Source organism: Triticum dicoccoides, chromosome 2A (assembly GCF_002162155.2).
Source record: "Triticum dicoccoides isolate Atlit2015 ecotype Zavitan chromosome 2A, WEW_v2.0, whole genome shotgun sequence".
Lineage (NCBI taxonomy): Eukaryota > Viridiplantae > Streptophyta > Magnoliopsida > Poales > Poaceae > Triticum > Triticum dicoccoides.
In genome coordinates, this window is record NC_041382.1 from 646,360,765 (window position 1) to 646,380,465 (window position 19,701).

Here is a 19,701-nt window from a genome sequence, read left to right on the forward strand (position 1 = left end):
GTCAACCGCTTTAGAGCTGAAGAAGACAAGGACTGCTGAGGCTGAAGCCAGAAAGAGGAAACATCCTGAAGCCTCTACTACTTCTCCCTCCAAGAAAAAGCGGAAGACCAAGAAGGAACGGGCTGCTACCACAGAGCCCTTGATTGTTGAACCCATCTCCATGGTTCGCCCTGATGCTGAACCTCAAGAACGTCAACTGACTGTCCATGAGCCTGCTTTCACAGAGGCTCATGAAGCTGAAGACTTTCCAGCAGCTGATCCCATCGCTGCTGAAGACATTGGTCACCATGACCATGTTGAAGATAATGCAGTTCTTCCTCAGCTCGAGCACCAACAGGTATCATCGCCTGTGCTAATGCACAGCGAACTCATCAGCATTGGTCGTCCTCTGATGCCAATTGCTCAGGATGCATCATGGGCTGATCGCCCACAAGCACAAGAGGAAGAAGACTTTGAGGCCGAGCCAACTCCAACTCCATAGGCGTCGCCAGCGTTATGCAGGCTTCGCAAAGGACCAAGGCCTCCAGTCTCTGAGTCTGAAGCTAAAGCTGCTGAAGAAATTCCGGCTGCATCAACCGATGAAGAAGAAACCCCAAAAGCTGCTACTCCCCCGTCCCACCAAGAAGCTGTTCTCGAGGAGAACGTGACTGTGACCGACCCTCCAGCTCGTCAAGTGGAGGTCGAGAATCTTGAGGCTACCACCACCAATGAAGCCACTGACGCTGTCATGGCTGAAGCTAATGTGGAGCCTTCACCAACCCAAGCACCAGAAGTCAGCGAAGCCACTGATCCCACTGCTTCTGTTCCTGCGCCTACTGCTGGTCCTCAGTTCGACTATCATGCTGAGCACAAGCCTCAGGTACAGAAGCCAATCCCAAGATTGCCTAGGTTTCCAGGTCCTGCATCAGCACCTGGATCCTTCAATGTCAATGGCTTCAAAGCAGACAACACTTTCTTCAATAGCTCCAGGAACCCCTACTCAAGGGAAAGAATATCATCTGATCGGTTCTGAAGCTATCCGCAGCGAAGCTATTACTCCTGCATTCTATACAATCAAGGCCGCATCTTCCCACACAAGCGTCTTGACATTGAAGCAATAGCTGGTCTGCCCTATCTGGAAGAAGCTCTAGATTGCTTCAAGGAGGTTGGATTGCTGCCGTTTGTCACCGACCAAGAGCATTGGAATGAAGAGTTGCTGCTCCAATTCTATGCCACACTTCACATCCGCGGGTACAACAGAGATCCGAAGATTTGGGTCCTAGAGTGGATGACAGGAAACGATCATCACGAAGCCAAAGCCTTTGACATCATTGAGCTCACTGGCCTACCCACTCCTGGCGATCTCTACGAAACTGGCTGCCAGCTTCACAGTGAAGCTGTGGAGAGCATCTTTCAGAAGCCTGAACCTAACATGAGTCAGATGCTCAGTATGATGAAGCCATTGCCCCAAGATGCTACGTATCCCAAGGAGTTCCTTGTTGAAGACCTTGAGTATCTGCCAAGGACTATTTATTACATCATAAGGCGAACTCTCTGGCCCATCAAAGGACATTCTCCACATGCCAAGCTGGAAGGTGCAATGAAGACCTTGGTCTTCTATATTCTTCATGGCAAATGCTTCAATGCACAGGACTTCTTCATCCGCCAAATTGCTGCATCAGGCTCTGATCTTTTTGGCTTGAAGTTCTACACTCCATGGATAATGCGGCTGATCAAACTTCACTCCGCTATCTCATATCAGCCATCTGCTCACAATCATCGGATCTTTCTGCCTGATGTGGATATGTCCATTGAAGCCATTTATCCTGAGCCTGCCAAGGAACCTCTAAGTCTTCAGAATGCAGAGCATCAAAGTTTTTCTCAGAACATTGAAGGAGTTGAAGCAGTCACTCGTGTGTATCCTTTGGCTGACACTACACATGCACCACATCCTGCTCTCACTGAAGCCACCGATAGCACAACTGCCCAACGACCCAAGAAGCGCACTCGTGTTCTCAATGACCGAGAGCTTCTTGTGGCTCTTCATCAGAAACAGGATAGGCATCATGACTGGCTGAAGCGCCAAATGCAAAGCCTCTTGGTGGATGTTAACCGCATTCGCAATCTTGCCACCAAGAATGCCTTTGTTGCACACGAAACCTCTCGACACACCTGGAAAGGGCTGACGCTAATATGCTCTGAAGATGATCTTCAAGAGGATGGCTTCTCTGAATGCTTCAAGTTTGACTCCACACCTCCTCGAAGGGCAGTGCTGCGACGAACTCCATCTCTTGAAGACTCTGAGTTCTCTTCCTCTGCTGCAACTGTGAATGCCAGAGTGATCGAGGATGAAGATGATGCTACTTCACCGCCCCCTCCTTCAGCACGCTTCAACACTGCTCCAAGTTCTTCTGCACCGCCAAACACCACCGACGACCCTGCTGCTTCACCTACTCTTCATGGGAACGAGTAGATGCTCTATGTCTTCAAACCTTTTTGGTCCTTACTGACAAAAGGGGGAGAAGCATATGAGTTTGATAGTCTTCAAGCGGGTCCATATGGGCGGGTGCTTTATATTTTGCTTCGTGTTTACAACTCTCGTTTTGATACATTTGGTTCTTTGAGTTGTAACACTTAAACTCGATGGTCGTCTGCTACTTATTTGCCACTTTGTGATGCGATGATAAATTCCGCATGTGCGACGATAAATTCCGCACTTAGATCATTTTGCAGACGTCCATTTTCCATTATGCATGTCATTATCTTCACATACCTTTACATGCATAGTGGATTGTCATCATAAGTTGAAGAGGATCTCCACAGGCACAACATGCCATGTGCATTTGCATTCCAAGAGCAAATTACTTATATGCACATCTTCAGGGGGAGCCCTCACAGCTTATGAAGACAATTCCCTATCCTCTTACAATTTCACATATTATATTCCCCGTTGAAAACTTCAACTAGTTTGTCATCAATCACCAAAAAGGGGGAGATTGTAAGTGCATCTAGTGCCACCCCTAGTTGGTTTTGGAGTATTGACGACAAACTTAGTTGAGGGACTAATGTGTTAGTGAGAATTGTAGGACAACACAGGTAGAAGTCCCTCATTGATTCGGTTTTCCTACCAGAGATGACCCCTAAAAATGTATGAAGACATTGATGTCAAAGGTGGTATATGAAGATATTCACATTGAAGACTATGACAAGAGAAGACGTCGCATGAAGCCTATGGAGCTCGAAGACTTAGATCTTTCGTAGTTCTTTTTCTTCTTTGTTGAGTCATAGGAACCACCGTACTGTTAAGTGGGGTCCAAGTGAACCAGTCAGAATGACTGAAGTGATGCTTAACCAAAACCTATGTCTTCGAGTGAAGACTATGAGAGCGAATCTTGTCCAGAGTTGGACAAGTCAGCTTTGCTTGTAGCCCAAGTAAAGTTGCCGTGTGAGTTTGAAATCTGACCGTTGGAACACGTGTCAGTTCCTTAGTGACCCAGGGTCATTTCGGACAAATCAGGTCGGGTTGCCTAGTGGCTATAAATAGCCCACCCCCTACAACCACAAACGGTTGGCTGCTCAGAGTTAGAGTACGGCTTTTGTCGTTTGAGAGCAACCCACCTCGAAGCCTTTGAGAAAGAATTCCTTGCGAGGATAAAGCCCTAACCACCCAGAGCCAAAGAGTGTTAGGCATCACTTAAGTTTTCTTGTCTGTGTGATCTGAAGACTTATTACACTTGAGGACTGTGAATCCTCTAGCCGGTTAGGCGTCGCGTTCTGAGCATCCAAGAGTCATTGTGGATCGCCGGTGAACGAAGTCTGTGAAGGTTTGGGAGTCTACCTTGAAGACTTACCAGAGTGATTGGGCGAGGTCTGTGTGACCTTAGCTCAAGGGGAATACGGTGAGGACTGGGTGTCCTGAGCTGCGTGTTCAGGACTGGGTGTCCGGGACTGTGTGTCCTAAGGTTTAAATACCTAGCCGCCCCAACCAGACGTACAGTTGTCACAGCAACTGGAACTGGTCCAACAAATCATTGTCTTCAACGAGTCACTAGTTTCATCCTTCCCTTCCCTTTACTTACTGTTACTCCTTGTGAAGTCATTGTATGATTGCTCTATCTTTTGTCCTTACTGAGTGACTGCGCGTTCTGTTTGGCTTCATAATATCTTCCTACCTGATCCTTACTACATTGCTGCTATTAGTCATTGTGCTTTCACTCCATTGAATACTTGACTATGGTTTGCCTAGTGTAGTCTACCTTCCGCTGCATGGTAATAGGTTGAGTTCTATCGTTTGTCTTCGAAACTTCCACGTTTTGAAGACTTTCATAAAAATCGCCTATTCACCCCCCCTCTAGTCGATATAACGCACTTTCAAACAAAACGTAAGGTACCAAAACATAGGAGCCGGGCAAACCCAACATTTGACCCAAGACATGATTCGGAGCCGATGCATATAATGCTATAAGTTCGGGGTGCCACACTTGTGAAAGTGTTCAGACTTCTCATGCCGTATTGTGGGGTACTTAAGCCCCTGGCGTATTGCCATACCAAAGTTTATGGGTGCAACATGTCATTAATGAACATATATTCATAAAAAGAGGTAATGCAATAATAGGCGGAAGCTATGCGTTGTTTATTTAAAAAAGCTGCAATCGAAGCAGAACGATACAAATAGTGCGATAAGCAAAAGATGGGACTATCAAATATGTCCTTTCCAGGGGCGAGCTGTGGAATGTTATGCGAAACAGGTATACTGCTCGTTATAGAGACCACCTTAGAGTTCCGTAGTGCGGCGTAGCTTTCTGCTTCCCTGGTTGTATCGTTTGTGCGGCAATTGTGCTGCCGGACAAGCCTTCCGAAGAATGGAGTCCTGAAAATAAGACAAGATTAAGAAATCGGCAGCCCCTACTGCGGTTTAAGCCGTGTTTCGGGCGTGCCGTGATGGTGCCCCTCCCCCTGTGCCCATGGTATTTCTAGAGCGTAGTTATGTACGCGCAACACTGGTTTCGCAAGTTCGCGAGGGATGGGGTTGGGGCCACATTGCTACGCTTGCTCGGAATGTGCCAGGCGGTCTTGTTGTAGGTTACTCCAGGCGCGCTTGACGGTGTCCAGATGTTTAATGGCTGGACTGGAGAAATGCCTTGAGAGGTTGCTTTGTACTTCCGCTGCGATAGCCGCCGTATGCTCCTCCATTCGGAGAGAGCGTTTGGTGTTTCCATTGACCGTGATGACGCCTCGAGGGCCTGGCATCTTGAGCTTGAGGTATGCGTAGTGCGGCACCGCATTGAACTTGGCAAATGCGGTTCGCCCGAGCAGTGCATGATAGCCACTGCGGAACGGGACTATGTCAAAGATTAACTCCTCGCTTCGGAAATTATTCGGAGATCCGAAGACCACTTAAAGAGTAACTGAGCCTGTACAATTGGCTTCTACACCTGGTATGACGCCTTTAAAGGTCGTTCTGGTGGGTTTAATCCTCGAGGGATCGATGCCCATTTTCCGCACTGTATCCTGATAAAGCAGGTTCAGGCTGCTGCCGCCGTCCATAAGGACTCTAGTGAGGTGAAATCCGCCAATAATTGGGTCTAGAACCAATGCGGTGAATCCGCCATGACGGATGCTAGTGGGGTGGTCCCTTCGATCAAAAGTGATCGGGCAGGAAGACCATGGGTTGAACTTTGGAGGGACTGGCTCCATCGCGTATACGTCCCTTAGCACACGCTTCCGCTCCCTCTTGGGGACGTGGGTTGCATATATCATGTTCACCGTCCGCACTTGTGGGGGAAAACCTTTCTGTCCACTGTTTTCGGCGGTCGGGGCTCCTCCTCGTCATCGCTATGCAGCCCCTTGTCTCTGCTTTCAGCATTTAACTTGCCTGTCTGCTTGAACACCCAACAATCCATGTTGGTGTGATTGGCTGGTTTTTCGGGGGTGCCATGTATCTGGCATGAGCGGTCGAGTATTGGTCCAAACTGGACGGGCCCGGAGTGTTTCTTTTGAATGCCTTTTTCCGTTGACCGGGTTTAGAGCCTTTGAATCCGGCATTAACTGTCGTATCCTCGGTATTGTCGCCGTTAATGCGACGCTTTTGCTTGTTGCGACGCGACCTGCCACTGCTGTCCTTGGTATCCAAATTACCAGGGCTCTTGGTCATGTTATTGCTGCGAGCTAGCCAGCTGTCTTCTCCCGCGCAAAAGCGGGTCATAAGTGTCGTGAGGGCTGCCATAGATTTCGGCTTTTCCTGTCCTAGGTGCCGTGCAAGCCACTTGTCGTGGATGTTATGCTTGAAGGCTGCTAGGGCCTCTGCGTCCGGACAGTCGACGATTTGATTTTTCTTGGTTAGGAACCGTGTCCAGAATTGTCTGGCCGATTCCTCTGGCTGCCGAATTATGTGGCTTAGGTCATCGGCGTCTGGTGGTCGCACATAAGTGCCTTGGAAATTGTCGAGGAATGCGGCTTCCAGGTCCTCCCAACAACCAATTGATTCTGCTGGCAAGCTATTGCGCCAATGCCGAGCTGGTCCTTTAAGCTTGAGTGGGAGGTATTTGATGACGTGTAGGTCATCACCGCGGGCCATGTGGATATGAAGGAGATAGTCCTCGATCCATACCGCAGGATCTGTTGTGCCATCGTATGATTCAATGTTCACAGGTTTGAAACCCTCGGGGATTTGATGATCCATTACTTCATATGTGAAGCATAGTGGGTGTGCGGCGCCTCTGTATTGGGCTACATCATGACGCAGCTCAAACGAGCTTTGTCTACTGTGTTCGGCCCGGCCGAATTTACTATACCCGGCGTGACGAGTACCGTCTCGTGCCGTGGGGCGCCCACATGATCCGTAGATCGATCTTGTTTGCCTTGCCTTATCCTCCAATATATCTCGCAGGTCTAGCGCATTTTCCCATGCCTTGGTAGTTTTTGAGCGGCGCCGGGGTGCGGCTTGAGTGGAGGGCCGAGAGGCCTCTCTGTCGCGGCCACGGGGTGGCCGGTCGGCCGCATCATGTGCTGGTGATGTAGGTTTAGGTGCTTCCTCCTCTAATTGGGGTAGCAACCTGCGCTTTGGGTAGCTCCTGGAGGGGCGTTCGAGTTCATACTCTTCGGCCGCAAGGACTTCAGTCCATCTGTCGGCTAGCAAATCTTGATCAGCTCTAAGATGTTGCTGTTTTTTCTTGAGGCTGCTCGCCGTGGCCATAAGCCTGCGTTTGAAACGCTCTTGTTTGACGGGATCCTCCGGCACGACAAATTCGTCGTCGTCGAGGCTTGCCTCGTCTTCGGAGGGAGGCATATAATTATCGTCCTCGACCTCTCTGTCTGCCGCTCTCTCATGAGGGCTGGCTTCTCTATCCTCCTGTGCTGAATCTTGTTGGAGGTGGTTGTCTTCGGCACTGTCCGGGGTGTTATTATCCCCCATGCCGGAATCACCGTTTTTGTTTTGGCGGGATTTAGAGCGGTGCCACTGACGCTGGCGCTTAGGCTGCTTCTTGGAGGGGTCATCCTCCGCTGTTCCATCGCCATTGCCTTCTTGTGGGGTGTCCACCATGTATATATCATACGACGAGGTGGCTTTCCAGTGCCCTATAGGCGCTGGTTCTTGATCGTCTCCTACATCGGCGTCCATACCGTCGATGTCTTTGGAGTCGAAGTCGAGCATGTCGGTTAAATCATCGACAGTGGCTACGAAGTGGGTGGTGGGTGGGCTTTGAATTTCTTCATCATCTACATCCCAACCTTGCCGACCATAGTCCGGCCAGGGCTCTCCTGACAAAGAGAGAGACTTTAGTGAATTCAGAATATCGGCGAAGGGCGAGTGCTGAAAGATTTCCGCGGCGGTGAACTCCATGATCGGCGCCCAATCGGGTTCGATCGGTCGGGGCGCAGAGGGCTCGGAGTCTGGAGAGGAGTCCGGCTCCTTGGAGTCACGGGCTTCGCAGAGAATAGGGCTGGTGTTCAGCTCGATCGCCGTAGAGATTGCAGCCCCCGAGGCGGTGTCTAACCACCCATCCTCGGTTGGTATGATCGTCTCCGAGCTAGGGGTCGGAGCGGACACAGGTGCGACCTCCAGGGCACTGTTCGGCGGCAGAGCTAAATCATGCCCATCGTGACAGTGCGGCGCGCTCGACTGTGGCTCGAATCCGTCGAAGATCAAGTCTCCGCGGATGTCGGCCGTGTAGTTCAAACTTCCAAATCTGACCTAATGGCCAGGGGCGTAGCTTTCGATCTGCTCCAGATGACCAAGCGAATTGGTCCGCAGTGCAAAGCCACCGAATACGAAGATCTGTCCGGAGAGAAAAGTCTCACCCTGGATCGCATTGTTGTTGATGATCGGAGAAGCAATCGGGCATAAAAGCGACGACACAGAGGAACTCTCAATGAAAGCACCAATGTCGGTGTCAAAACCGGCGGATCTCGGGTAGGGGGTCCCGAACTGTGCGTCTAGGTCGGATGGTAACAGGAGGCAGGGGACACGATGTTTTACCCAGGTTCGGGCCCTCTTGATGGAGGTAAAACCCTACGTCCTGCTTGATTAATATTGATGATATGGGTAGTACAAGAGTAGATCTACCACGAGATCAGAGAGGCTAAACCCTAGAAGCTAGCCTATGGTATGATTGTTGTTCGTCCTACGGACTAAAACTCTCCGGTTTATATAGACACCGGAGAGGGCTAGGGTTATACAGAGTCGGTTACAATGGTAGGAGATCTACATATCCGTATCACCAAGCTTGCCTTCCACACCAAGGAAAGTCCCTTCTGGACACGGGACGAATTCTTCAATCTTGTATCTTCATAGTCCAGGAGTCCGGCCGAAGGTATAGTCCGGCTATCCGGCCACTCCCTAACCCAGGACTCCCTCATCGGGAGTCAAATCTTGACTTGCGCGAACCTCCCCGGCAACGGCGCCAGAAATTCTTCTTGCTACCTCTAGAGCACTGCGTTGGATTTCCCCAAAGAGGAGAGGATGATGCAGCAAAGTAGCGTAAGTATTTCCCTCAGTTTTTGAGAACCAAGGTATCAATCCAGTAGGAGGCTACGTGCGAGTCCCTCGTACCTACACAAAAACAATAGCTCAACGCAACCAACACGCTTAGGGGTTGTCAATCCCTTCACGGTCACTTACGAAAGTGAGATCTGATAGAGATGATAAATAATATTTTTGGTATTTTTGGTATAGAGGTGCAAAGTAAAAAGTAAAAGGCAAAGTAAAAGCAAAGCAATAATAAAGTGATGGAGATTGATATGATGAGAAAGAGACCCGGGGGCCATAGGTTTCACTAGTGGCTTCTCTCAATAGCATAAGTATTCTGCGGTGGGTGAACAAATTACTGTTGAGCAATTGACAGAATTGAGCATAGTTATGAGAATATCTAGGTATGATCATGTATATAGGCATCATGTCCGAGACAAGTAGACCGACTCCTGCCTGCATCTACTACTATTACTCCACTCATCGACCGCTATCCAGCATGCATCTAGAGTATTAAGTTAAAAACAGAGTAACGCCTTAAGCAAGATGACATGATGTAGAGGGATAGTTTCATGCAATATGATAAAAAACCCATCTTGTTATCCTCGATGGCAACAATACAATACGTGCCTTGCTGCCCCTTCTGTCACTGGGAAAGGACACCGCAAGATCGAACCCAAAGCTAAGCACTTCTCCCATGGCAAGAACAACCAATCTAGTAGGCCAAACCAAACTGATAATTCGAAGAGACTTGCAAAGATAACCAATCACACATAAAAGAATTCAGAGAAGATTCAAATATTATTCATAGATAGACTTGATCATAAACCCACAATTCATTGATCTCAACAAACACATCGCAAAAAGAAGATTACATCAAATAGATCTCCACGAGAGAGGGGGAGAACATTGTATTGAGATCCAAAAAGAGAGAAGAAGTCATCTAGCTACTAACTATGGACCCGTAGGTTTGAAGTAAACTACTCACACTTCATCGGAGGGGCTTGGATGATGATGTAGAAGCCCTCCATGATCGATGCCCCCTCCGGTGGAGCTCCGGAACAGGCCCCAAGATGGGATCTCGTGGATACAGAAAATTGCGGCGGTGGAATTAGGTTTTTGGCTCCGTCCCCGATCGTTTGGGGGTACGTAGGTATATATAGGAGGAAGAAGTACGTCGGTGGAGCTTCGAGGGGCCCACGAGGCAGGGGGGCGCGCCCTAGGGGGGCGCACCCTCCACCCTCGTGACCGCATCGTGGCTTTCTTGACGGAGGGTCCAAGTCTCCTGGATCTTATCTAATGAGAAAATCACGTTTCTGAAGGTTTCATTCCATTTGGACCCCGTTTGATATTCTGTTTCTCCGAAACACTGAAATAGGCAAAAAAACAGCAATTCTCGGCTGGGCCTCCGGTTAATAGGTTAGTCCCAAAAATAATATAAAAGTGGATAATAAAGCCAAATAATGTCCAAAACAGTAGATAATATAGCATGGAGAAAAAAAATTATAGATACGTTGGAGACGTATCAACAGCCCCTGCACAGAGATAACAACACCTCGCAACCCGACGTGTTAAAGGGGTTGTCAATCCCTTTCGGGGTACGGCGCCAGAAATTGCGTGTTGACAGGAGAAAGTTGTAATAGATTGGATAAATAGATCACAAATAAAATAAAGTGCAGCAAAGTATTTTTGGATTTTTGGTTTAATAGATCTAAATATAAATGCAACGAAAAAATAGATCGCAAAGGCAAAAATATGAGAAATAAGACCCGGGGGCCGTAGGTTTCACTAGTGGCTTCTCTCGAGAAAAATAGCAAACGGTGGGTAAACAAATTACTGTCAGGCAATTGATAGAACTTCAAATAATTATGACGGTATCCAGGCAATGATCATTACATAGGCATCACGTCCAAGATTAGTAGACCGTCTCCCGCCTGCATCTACTACTATTACTCCACGCATCGACTACTATACAGCATGCATCTAGTGTATTAAGTTGATGGGAAAATGGAGTAATGCAATAAGAACGATGACATGATGTAGACAAGATCCGTTTATCTATATGGTGGTAGATATAGATCTCATCTTTTTATCCTTAGTAGCAACAATACATACGTGTTGGTTCCCTTTCTGTTACTGGGATCAAGCACTGTAAGATCAAACCCACTACCGGGCACCTCTTCCCATTGCAAGATAAATAGATCGAGTTGGCCAGACAAAACTCAAATATCGGAGAAGAAATATGAGGGCTCTAAGAGATCATGCATAAAAGAGATCAAAGAAACTCAAATACTTTCATGGATATAAAAACATAGATCTGATCATAAACTCGAAGTTCATCGATCCCAACAAACACACCGCAAAAGAGTTACATCATATGGATCTCCAAGAGACCATTGTATTGAGAATCAAGAGAGAGAGGGAGAGATGAAGCCATCTAGCTACTAACTACGGACCCGAAGGTCTACAAAGAACTACTCACGCATCATCGGAGAGGCACCAATGGAAGTGGTGAACCCCCCGTGATGGTGTCTAGATTGGATCTGGTGTTTCTGGACTCTACAGCGGCTGGATGAATATTTCGTCGACTCCCCTAGGGTTTTAGGAATATTTGGGTATTTATAGAGCAAAGAGGCAGTCCGGGGGGCACCCGAGGTGGGCACAACCCACCGGGGCGCGCCAGGGCCTCCTGGCGCGCCCTGGTGGGTTGTGCCCCCTCGGGGCACCCCCTAGGTGCAATCAGGGCCCATCTGCTTCCTTTTGGCGCATAAAAAATCATCGTAAAGTTTTATGCCATTTGGACTCCGTTTGATATTGATTTCCTGCGATGTAAAAAACATGGAAAAAACAGGAACTGTCACTGAGCATTATGTCAATAGGTTAGTACCAAAAATGATATAAAATGACTATAAAATAATTATAAAAATCCAAGATTGATAATAAAACAACATGGAACAATAAAAAATTATAGATACGCCGGAGACGTATCAATATGTAGCAAAGATTTTCACGGCTGGCACATCAACTCCATGGTCTAGCCTTCGTGAGGGTGCTCCAGTCGATCCATCTACCGTAACCGGAATGTTGTGGTGGGTAATAGGTAGTATGATGGTCCACAACTCACTCGGGAGGAGCGAGAGTCCATTGAGCAAGTTCTCAACACCCCTTTTCCCGGGGGTTCGTTGGCTGACAAATAGGTCGGTCTTGGTTAGGGTCGTCGTCAAGATGGGAAGCCCCATTTTTCTTATCAGGAAAGGATGCACGGGATTGAAGCACCCTCACTATTGTCTCTAGACCCACACACACACCTCAAGTGGGAGAAATTGAACTTTTTGTTAGGTTGCAGAAGAGCCTCCGCTGAAGATGCGAAGGAGGTGTAGTACTACCTTGGCCTCATGTGCTAGCGGCTTGATCAGAAAGACTAAGTCGCTAGTATAGAGTGACAGGCGGTGCCACACTCCCCACCTCCCAAGTGACTGGAACAGACTCACCACCACTACCACTACAAAATTTGCTGTATTTTGCATCGTTTCACTTGTGTCATGTATAACCCTTTTTCATCGCGGAAAATACACTGGCGAAGTTTTCCGTCCGTCACCCCCACCACCACCAAAGCGTCATCATAGAAAATAAAATCTCGACGGTACCACTTCCTCCGTTACACAAGATCGTATCTTAGCCGACAGACCAAAAAATGTCGACAAAACTATCTTCTGCGACGGCCAGAAAATGTCACTACCGTATATACTAACAACCAACCCAACATGCATGACCAGTTAATGAATCTGACGTATGGGCCCATAATATGCTGACGTGGCACCTAACAGCCGGGCTCGGCTAAGGTTTTATCACTAACGGTGCCCGTTAGTGATAATCAGGTTTGACCGGTCAAAGATCCTGACATCTGGGTCCATGGGATGTTGACGTAGCTGCTTACATGTGGGTCCAGAAGCTGGTGACGACGCACATTTCCGTCACAGTTTATTCATTGTTGCAACTGCCAACCAAATTTAAATTTAAATTTTAAAATTTGTAAAATATCAAATATGAGAATGAAATGACTTCCGTTAAAACTGAAAACAGACATGCTTGACACAATTCTGATAATGATCAGCCAACTGAGGAAGTATCATACATGACATAAAAGGAAACCGACAATTTACCACACATTACAAAATATAATAAGGGACGACCATAAGTTTTCAGACGAAAAATACCACCATCAGGGTAGCGACAAGGTGTTGTCAAAGCCCCCCAAAATAGGCCGCGACATGCTTTTGTCAGAGTCATCCTGCATCCTTAAGAGAAAACCTAAAGTTCCTTCTAGTTGAGATTGCTTCTGTTCTATAGAAGAAGTTTTCTCCTCACGTGCCTTCTTGAGAGGTGCAATTTCATCTAGCTGCTTTGCTTTCATCTCTTCGATTTCCTGTTGTTGCGTTACCATTCTTGCATTCAGCTCTTCTTGATACCCTATCAAATGCTGATCTCGCAGCTACCTCATGAGTTACAAGCCTCTCTTCAAGCTCTCTAATGTGTTCATGAGAGGTTGACTTCTGCCTGGAGGAAGATGACTCTCCCATGCTTGCGAGGAACGTGCTATGCTTGGAAACGCCCTTGAGAACCTCTGCACAATCCGCACATCTGTTTTTGGCTCTTCACCTACTGCTGGAGTTGCGTGTTGCTTGTCCTTCATTTCCTTCTGCAATATGGTTGAAGCGTTGTTGGTACGGTCTTACAAACATAATATTTTGGGTGGAACATTACATGTGAAATCAACAAATTCCAGAACGCTTACGATTGCTTTTGCCGTAGTCTCACTCATCACCCCATCCTTCTTTCTGATGTGGGTTGGTTAAAAAATTCAATAGGTGTAGGTTTTTCGTTTTGCTCATTACACTAGTACATCAAACATAATATGATGAACGTTATTGCCGCAGGCCATTTACTTATAAAAATGCGATAATTTGCATGTATGAAGCTGGGGTGCTTATCAAACTGTGATAAGTTGCAATGTAACTTCTAAAGCCAGTTTTATGGGGGAGCTTCACAACACTTCGATTTGCTTTATTGTAAACCGACGAAGAGTAGGCAATGGCCGCCGCTCTGTTGTAATTCAACGCCGGAGCATGGCCCGAGATTGATCCCCTAAAGCTCGTCCGCTGCCTAACAATGTGTTCGTTGACGACTATAGTCACAACCACAAAATCCTCATCGTCGGATGATGAATTGTCAGGTGAACACATGAAGTTATTGAAAAGGAACTCATCCTCACTATCCATGGTACCTTGCGGGCAAAACGTCAAACACCTTTCTGAGTGTGGTGGGGTAGCGGCCGCTGAAGAGCCTTATGCCCTCCCCATATAGGTAGCAGGCCTATCAAAGTGGAGCGCGAGGCCGACAGTTGTGGAAGCGCTGCTAGACCATGCCTTCTCGTGCTACGACGGCAGTGGCGAGAAAGGGCCACCAATGTCGACAAGAGTGGGCCTCCGATGTGGCGTGGAGGTGGGGGAGTGGGTGGATGCGGGCGGTGTCCTCGGAAAAAGTGGGCAGCGATGGTGAGGGCAGCACGATCGGATGAGGTCGGGTGTGGAGGGAGGGGGAATGGCTGATGTGCCACCGACGTGCGGGCTAGGGGAGAACAAGAGAGAGCGTCACATATGTCCGTGCTGACGCCCATTCGTTTGCGTCGGCGCGTTGGGTCACGTTTTCAGTTTGTTTTGAACACAGTACAGATGCAAGCGCTCATATACACGCGCATACGCTCATCCCTATGAACGCACACACGCACCCCCTACCCCTATGAACACCTCTGAAAGACTGAACCGTCATATCATCTTAAAATTTACGAAGTCACCGTAGCCACCTCGTCGTCGATGGAAACGTCTCCTCCCACTGAATGTGCATCGCCGGAAATTTTGAAATAAATGCAGAAATAAATGCGAGCATCAGAATTTGAACCCTGATGGGCTGAGAATACCACAATCTCTCTAACCATTCAACCACAAATTGGTTCGCCGTTTTTGTTTGTTTTGACCCAGACGAATACTCGCGAGTGGAGTTGGCCTAAGGTTGACAATATCTCTTAACTGTACACGTAAACTTTTCGTCCCATCAGCAGAGACGGTAAAAAACCTTCTACAGTAGCCGGCGCCGTTGCTCAAATTACTCGACACCGACGAGCGTGATGAGCGGGTGAACAGGTCCTCCAAAACGGCATCATTGAACGAGTCACGTATGCGTCCGTCCTCATTCCGGCCGCACTCCCCAAGTGATGGTGACAGGTGGTCCCGGTGCAGCGCAAAGAAGCTACACCATGGCCCCACACGTCGGCCCAGGCACGCCCCAAAGCTCCGACCCGTATCAACGCAGCAATTAATTCGGCTCTGCTGAAGAAGAAACCATTAATTCCGCTATCAAGAAGAAGATACTAGTACTCCAGTACAACAACAATAAATTCCCTTTGCCTATTTTTACCAAAAAAAGTAGTACCATCAGACCCATTCTGATTGTACTATTTTTTTTTTGCGGGGGGTACTATTATTTTGTTAATTGTGACACAGTTGAGACTTGAGAGGTTGCCTCTTGTCACAGATGAGAAAACATTAGTGTAGTTTTTTTTTTCATTTTGGCAGCAGGACATCGGTGTGGGGTTGGATGGGTAACGAGGAAGAAAGGGACGGGCCAGAGCGAGCGAGCAAAGCTGTGTGGTGTGGTTAGGGAAAGCTGATAAAGCGCGAGAGTGATTAGCCGCGGGAAAACGGTGCTTAGCAGCAGCCCACGCGCAACCTTTTCGCCGCTTTCCGCTTTATTATTTTTTTCTTCTCAAAACAGAACGGGAACAAATCCAGCCCCCACCACTCCCACGCCTTTCGCTTTCCCCCCCTCCGTCGCGCTCCGCCTCTCCTCATCAGTCCTCCTCACAAGCGCACAGAGAGAGAGAGAGAGAGAGAGAGAGAGAGAGGCGCGTCTGGGTGCGGAGTTACTCTGGCTGGGACTGGCGCTAGCAGCAGCGGCGGCGGCGGCGGCACTGGTGCGCGGTAGTGGCGGGGAGGAGCCGTAGCCAAGAGCGGAGCGCGTCGTCCCCGAGGCCGAGGCGTCCGTCATCTCTGGACTCTGGGGATCTCCGCTTTCCCCCCGTTCGAGGTGATTGATTATTTTCCTTCGATTTGTTTCCTTGTTTGGTTCGGCTGGGGAACCGGCGGCCGCCGCGCTTCGTCGCTCGTCGCCGTGTTCGGCAGCGGCGAAGATCTGAATGCGGTGCGGCCGGGTTGGGTGCATTCTGAGTCGATATGCTGCGGGGATTCTGCTGCGGTTTTGGTGGGTGTCTTGGGGTTTGAGGATAACCTGGTGTGATTTGGTGGGTTGTTGTTTTCTCATTCTCGCGGAAGCATGCGTCTAATCCGGTGGATTGGTTTGTGATTCTGTTCTGCAGGGTGGAGGATTGGACCTGTTCCTACTCCCCGGGGTCTGCTTTGGCTGGGTTTCCGATAATTTGCCCAGGAGCAGGTTTGATTCTTCGAACCCGTGTTGGGCTGGAGAGAAACTTTGTTCTCCTCGTCTCCTTAACCAATCTGTGTGTGACTGTTGCAGGTGAAGTGCTGTCTGTGCTGAAATTTGCCATCTCGGCGCAGGACTCCTGTCGTCCTTGTGTCTTGTTGAGGAGAGAATCGCTTGGGATTTGCCTTGTCTTGGTCGGCTCTTGCTTGGTGTTTGTGCACTTGTTATGCTAAGGTCTGAATGGAGATAGTGGATAAGATTGCGGAGCCTGAAGACCCTTTGGTGGTCACTGCTCGGAAGGTGCAGAGCCTGGAGCCGCCACTGCCGATTCCGATAAAGGCGTCATGGAAAGGGAAGACCTCCCAGCAGCAGGATGAGAAGGATCTGCCAGATGATGGCGAGGAGAGCTTCCAGAGCGTGGATTCCTCGGATGAGGGTGGCCGGAGTTCTTTCTCTGGGGCCAGTCACCCCCTCGAGCCAATTGATATGGATCTTATGAAGACGGTGTATGTCGCAATTGATGAGGAGAAGCCTGAGCCGCCGGTGTGTATGGTGCGAGGACTATCAGCGAAAGGGCCATTCATGGATGACCTCTCGCTCCGTGTCACAGGCCTGAAGGCAAATGCAGTAGTCTGTGCAGGCAGTGGTGAAGGCTTGCCCGAGGAGAGGAAGGTGTCTGGTGCTGCAGTGGCGTCGTTGGCCACGGCGCGCTCGTCACAGGCTACGGAAACTGTGTCCTTGCCTCCAGATTCGGAGGAGAAAGACTGTGTCTGGGATGCATCGCTCCCTCCCAGCGGCAATGTCAGCCCTCACAGCAGCATTGACAGCATGGGGGTGGTCACTGCCATGAGCATCGCGAGCAACCGCAGTAATAACACATACAAAAGTGAAGCCATAGCTACTGGAACCATGCTTACTGTAGAGAGGAACTTTGGAAGTGTAAAGAGTAGTGTTCGAGGTGACTCTTTAGAAAGTGCAAAAACAAGCATGAGCCGAGCAAGTGACAGCAGTGGTGTTAGCGACGATAGCAGCTGGAGCCATATCACTGGAGGTACCAGTAAGCCTCATAAGGGGAATGATCCCAGAGGAAAGGCGATTCATGCTGTGCGGATTCGAGATGGCGTGCTTGGGATGAGCCACTTTAGACTGCTCAAGCGTCTAGGCTGTGGTGACATTGGCAGCGTATACCTCTCAGAGTTGAGTGGGACTAGGTGCTACTTTGCAATGAAAGTAATGGACAAGGCATCCTTGGCCAGCAGGAAGAAGTTGAATAGGGCTCAAACTGAGAGGGAGATCCTGCAGCTTCTGGATCATCCATTCCTACCAACTCTGTATACACATTTTGAGACTGATAGGTTCTCGTGTCTGGTCATGGAATTTTGTCCGGGTGGTGACTTGCACACTCTGCGACAGAAACAGCCAGGAAAATATTTCTCCGAGTATGCAGCAAGGTATATTAAATCATGAGCCAATTCCTTACAAAAATATAACTTGTATTTTCGTATTGTATTCACATTCAGTATTTTTGTTTGTCAAGTTTAGCACTCCATTTGCTATCAATTTAATGTAGCTTAGAGTTATTACTGTTTCTGCTTTTTAATATTAGACAGTTGAGCCTGAAGCATAATTTCCGAACTGTGCAAGGATTCCGGGTTGGAAATGGTTTCCGCAAGGGAAAGAAATTCTGTATAGCTATAGTTTGATAGGAAGCTTATCTTTTGGGGCTTCAGGAAGCAGCTAATATAGTGTTGCCCAGTTACTCGGGCAGGATTTCTGAATAAGGTCTTGTGACTGTTATGAGATGGTGTGCAGAGAAAGGTTATTTGTTCAAATGTAGTCTGCAGGTGTGCTTGTAAATGGTGCATAAATTTATAGATTGAAATGTAGGCAGCATGGTTGAAATGATTTTGGGATATTATAAACCATGCTCCAATTAGCTTTTGCTTTAGCATCTTATCCTTCAATACCAGAATTTTGGTATTCAGTAGCTTATCATATACCTAGTTGGCTAGTTGCAACTAAAAGCACTGACATTGTGCTCTCTGATTTTGAGCAGGTTTTATGCTGCAGAAGTTCTTCTAGCTATTGAGTATCTGCACATGCTGGGAGTCGTTTACAGGGACCTGAAGCCAGAAAATGTTCTGGTGCGTGATGATGGCCACATAATGCTTTCAGATTTCGACCTCTCCCTGAGATGTGCAGTGTCACCTACACTAATCAGGACATCGGCCTTTGATTCTGATCCCAGAAGGGCGGGTGGTTCATTCTGTGTGCAACCTACTTGCATGGAGCCTACTTCAGCCTGTATTCAGCCAGCTTGTTTCATGCCCAAATTGTTTGGTCAGAAGAGCAAGAAAAAGACCAAAAAGACAAGGTCTGACCTTGGACAGAGTGCCATCAACCTGCCCGAGCTCCTCGCAGAACCAACATCAGCTCGATCCATGTCATTCGTTGGGACTCACGAGTACTTGGCCCCAGAAATCATCAAAGGCGAAGGCCATGGAAGTGCGGTCGACTGGTGGACCTTTGGTATCTTCTTGCACGAGCTTCTATACGGCAAGACACCATTCAAGGGGTCAGGCAACCGCGCCACGCTGTTCAACGTGGTCGGTCAGCAGCTGAAGTTCCCCGAGTCGCCGTCGACGAGCTACGCCGGCAGGGACCTCATCAGGGGGCTCCTGGCCAAGGAGCCGCAGCAGCGCCTCGGCGTGAAGAGGGGCGCGACGGAGATCAAGCAGCACCCCTTCTTCGAGGGCGTGAACTGGGCCCTGATCCGATGCAGCACGCCCCCCGAGGTCCCAAGGCCCGTCGAGGCCGAGCTGCCGGTGAAGTACGGGGTGTCGGAGGCGGTCGCGAGCACCAACAAGAGGGTGGTCGGCGCGGACGCCAAGTCCGGCGGGAAGTACCTTGACTTTGAGTTCTTTTAGAGTTTGCGCCTTAGCGGCAGAGCTTGTTGTTTGCATACTGTTGGTGTTGTTGGGTCAGTGTGGTGTTGTGATTCTTACGGTGCTGTTTATGTCAGTCACCGCTGTTACAAATTTCTTGCATCTGAACTGGCCGAAATTAGCTAGATGTGTTTGATCTCCATGTCCTGATGGGAATAGCCTATCTCTGTTTCTGAACATGTTTTGCGTGCTACAGATTTTGCATTGCAGAAACACTCTGAAGAGTGGCTGTCTTCGGAGTTGTGCGCCATCACTGGAGAAACGGGCATTCTGACTGACCAGTTCCCCTCGTTTCCTTGCTGGTTGTTGAAT

At 48.6% G+C, this 19,701-nt stretch overlaps 1 protein-coding gene across 1 annotated transcript; it reads left to right on the forward strand.

Moving 5' to 3' along the window:
• Positions 1 to 15,827: 15,827 nt before the first annotated feature.
• Positions 15,828 to 19,568, forward strand: LOC119355968 (serine/threonine-protein kinase D6PKL1-like). The gene is made up of 4 exons (XM_037622868.1): positions 15,828 to 16,090; positions 16,380 to 16,453; positions 16,538 to 17,895; positions 18,501 to 19,568. The coding sequence occupies exons 3-4, from the start codon at positions 16,685 to 16,687 to the stop codon at positions 19,369 to 19,371; spliced, it is 2,082 nt and encodes a 693-aa protein (XP_037478765.1). The 5' UTR covers positions 15,828 to 16,090; positions 16,380 to 16,453; positions 16,538 to 16,684; the 3' UTR covers positions 19,372 to 19,568.
• The last annotated feature ends 133 nt before the right edge of the window (positions 19,569 to 19,701 follow it).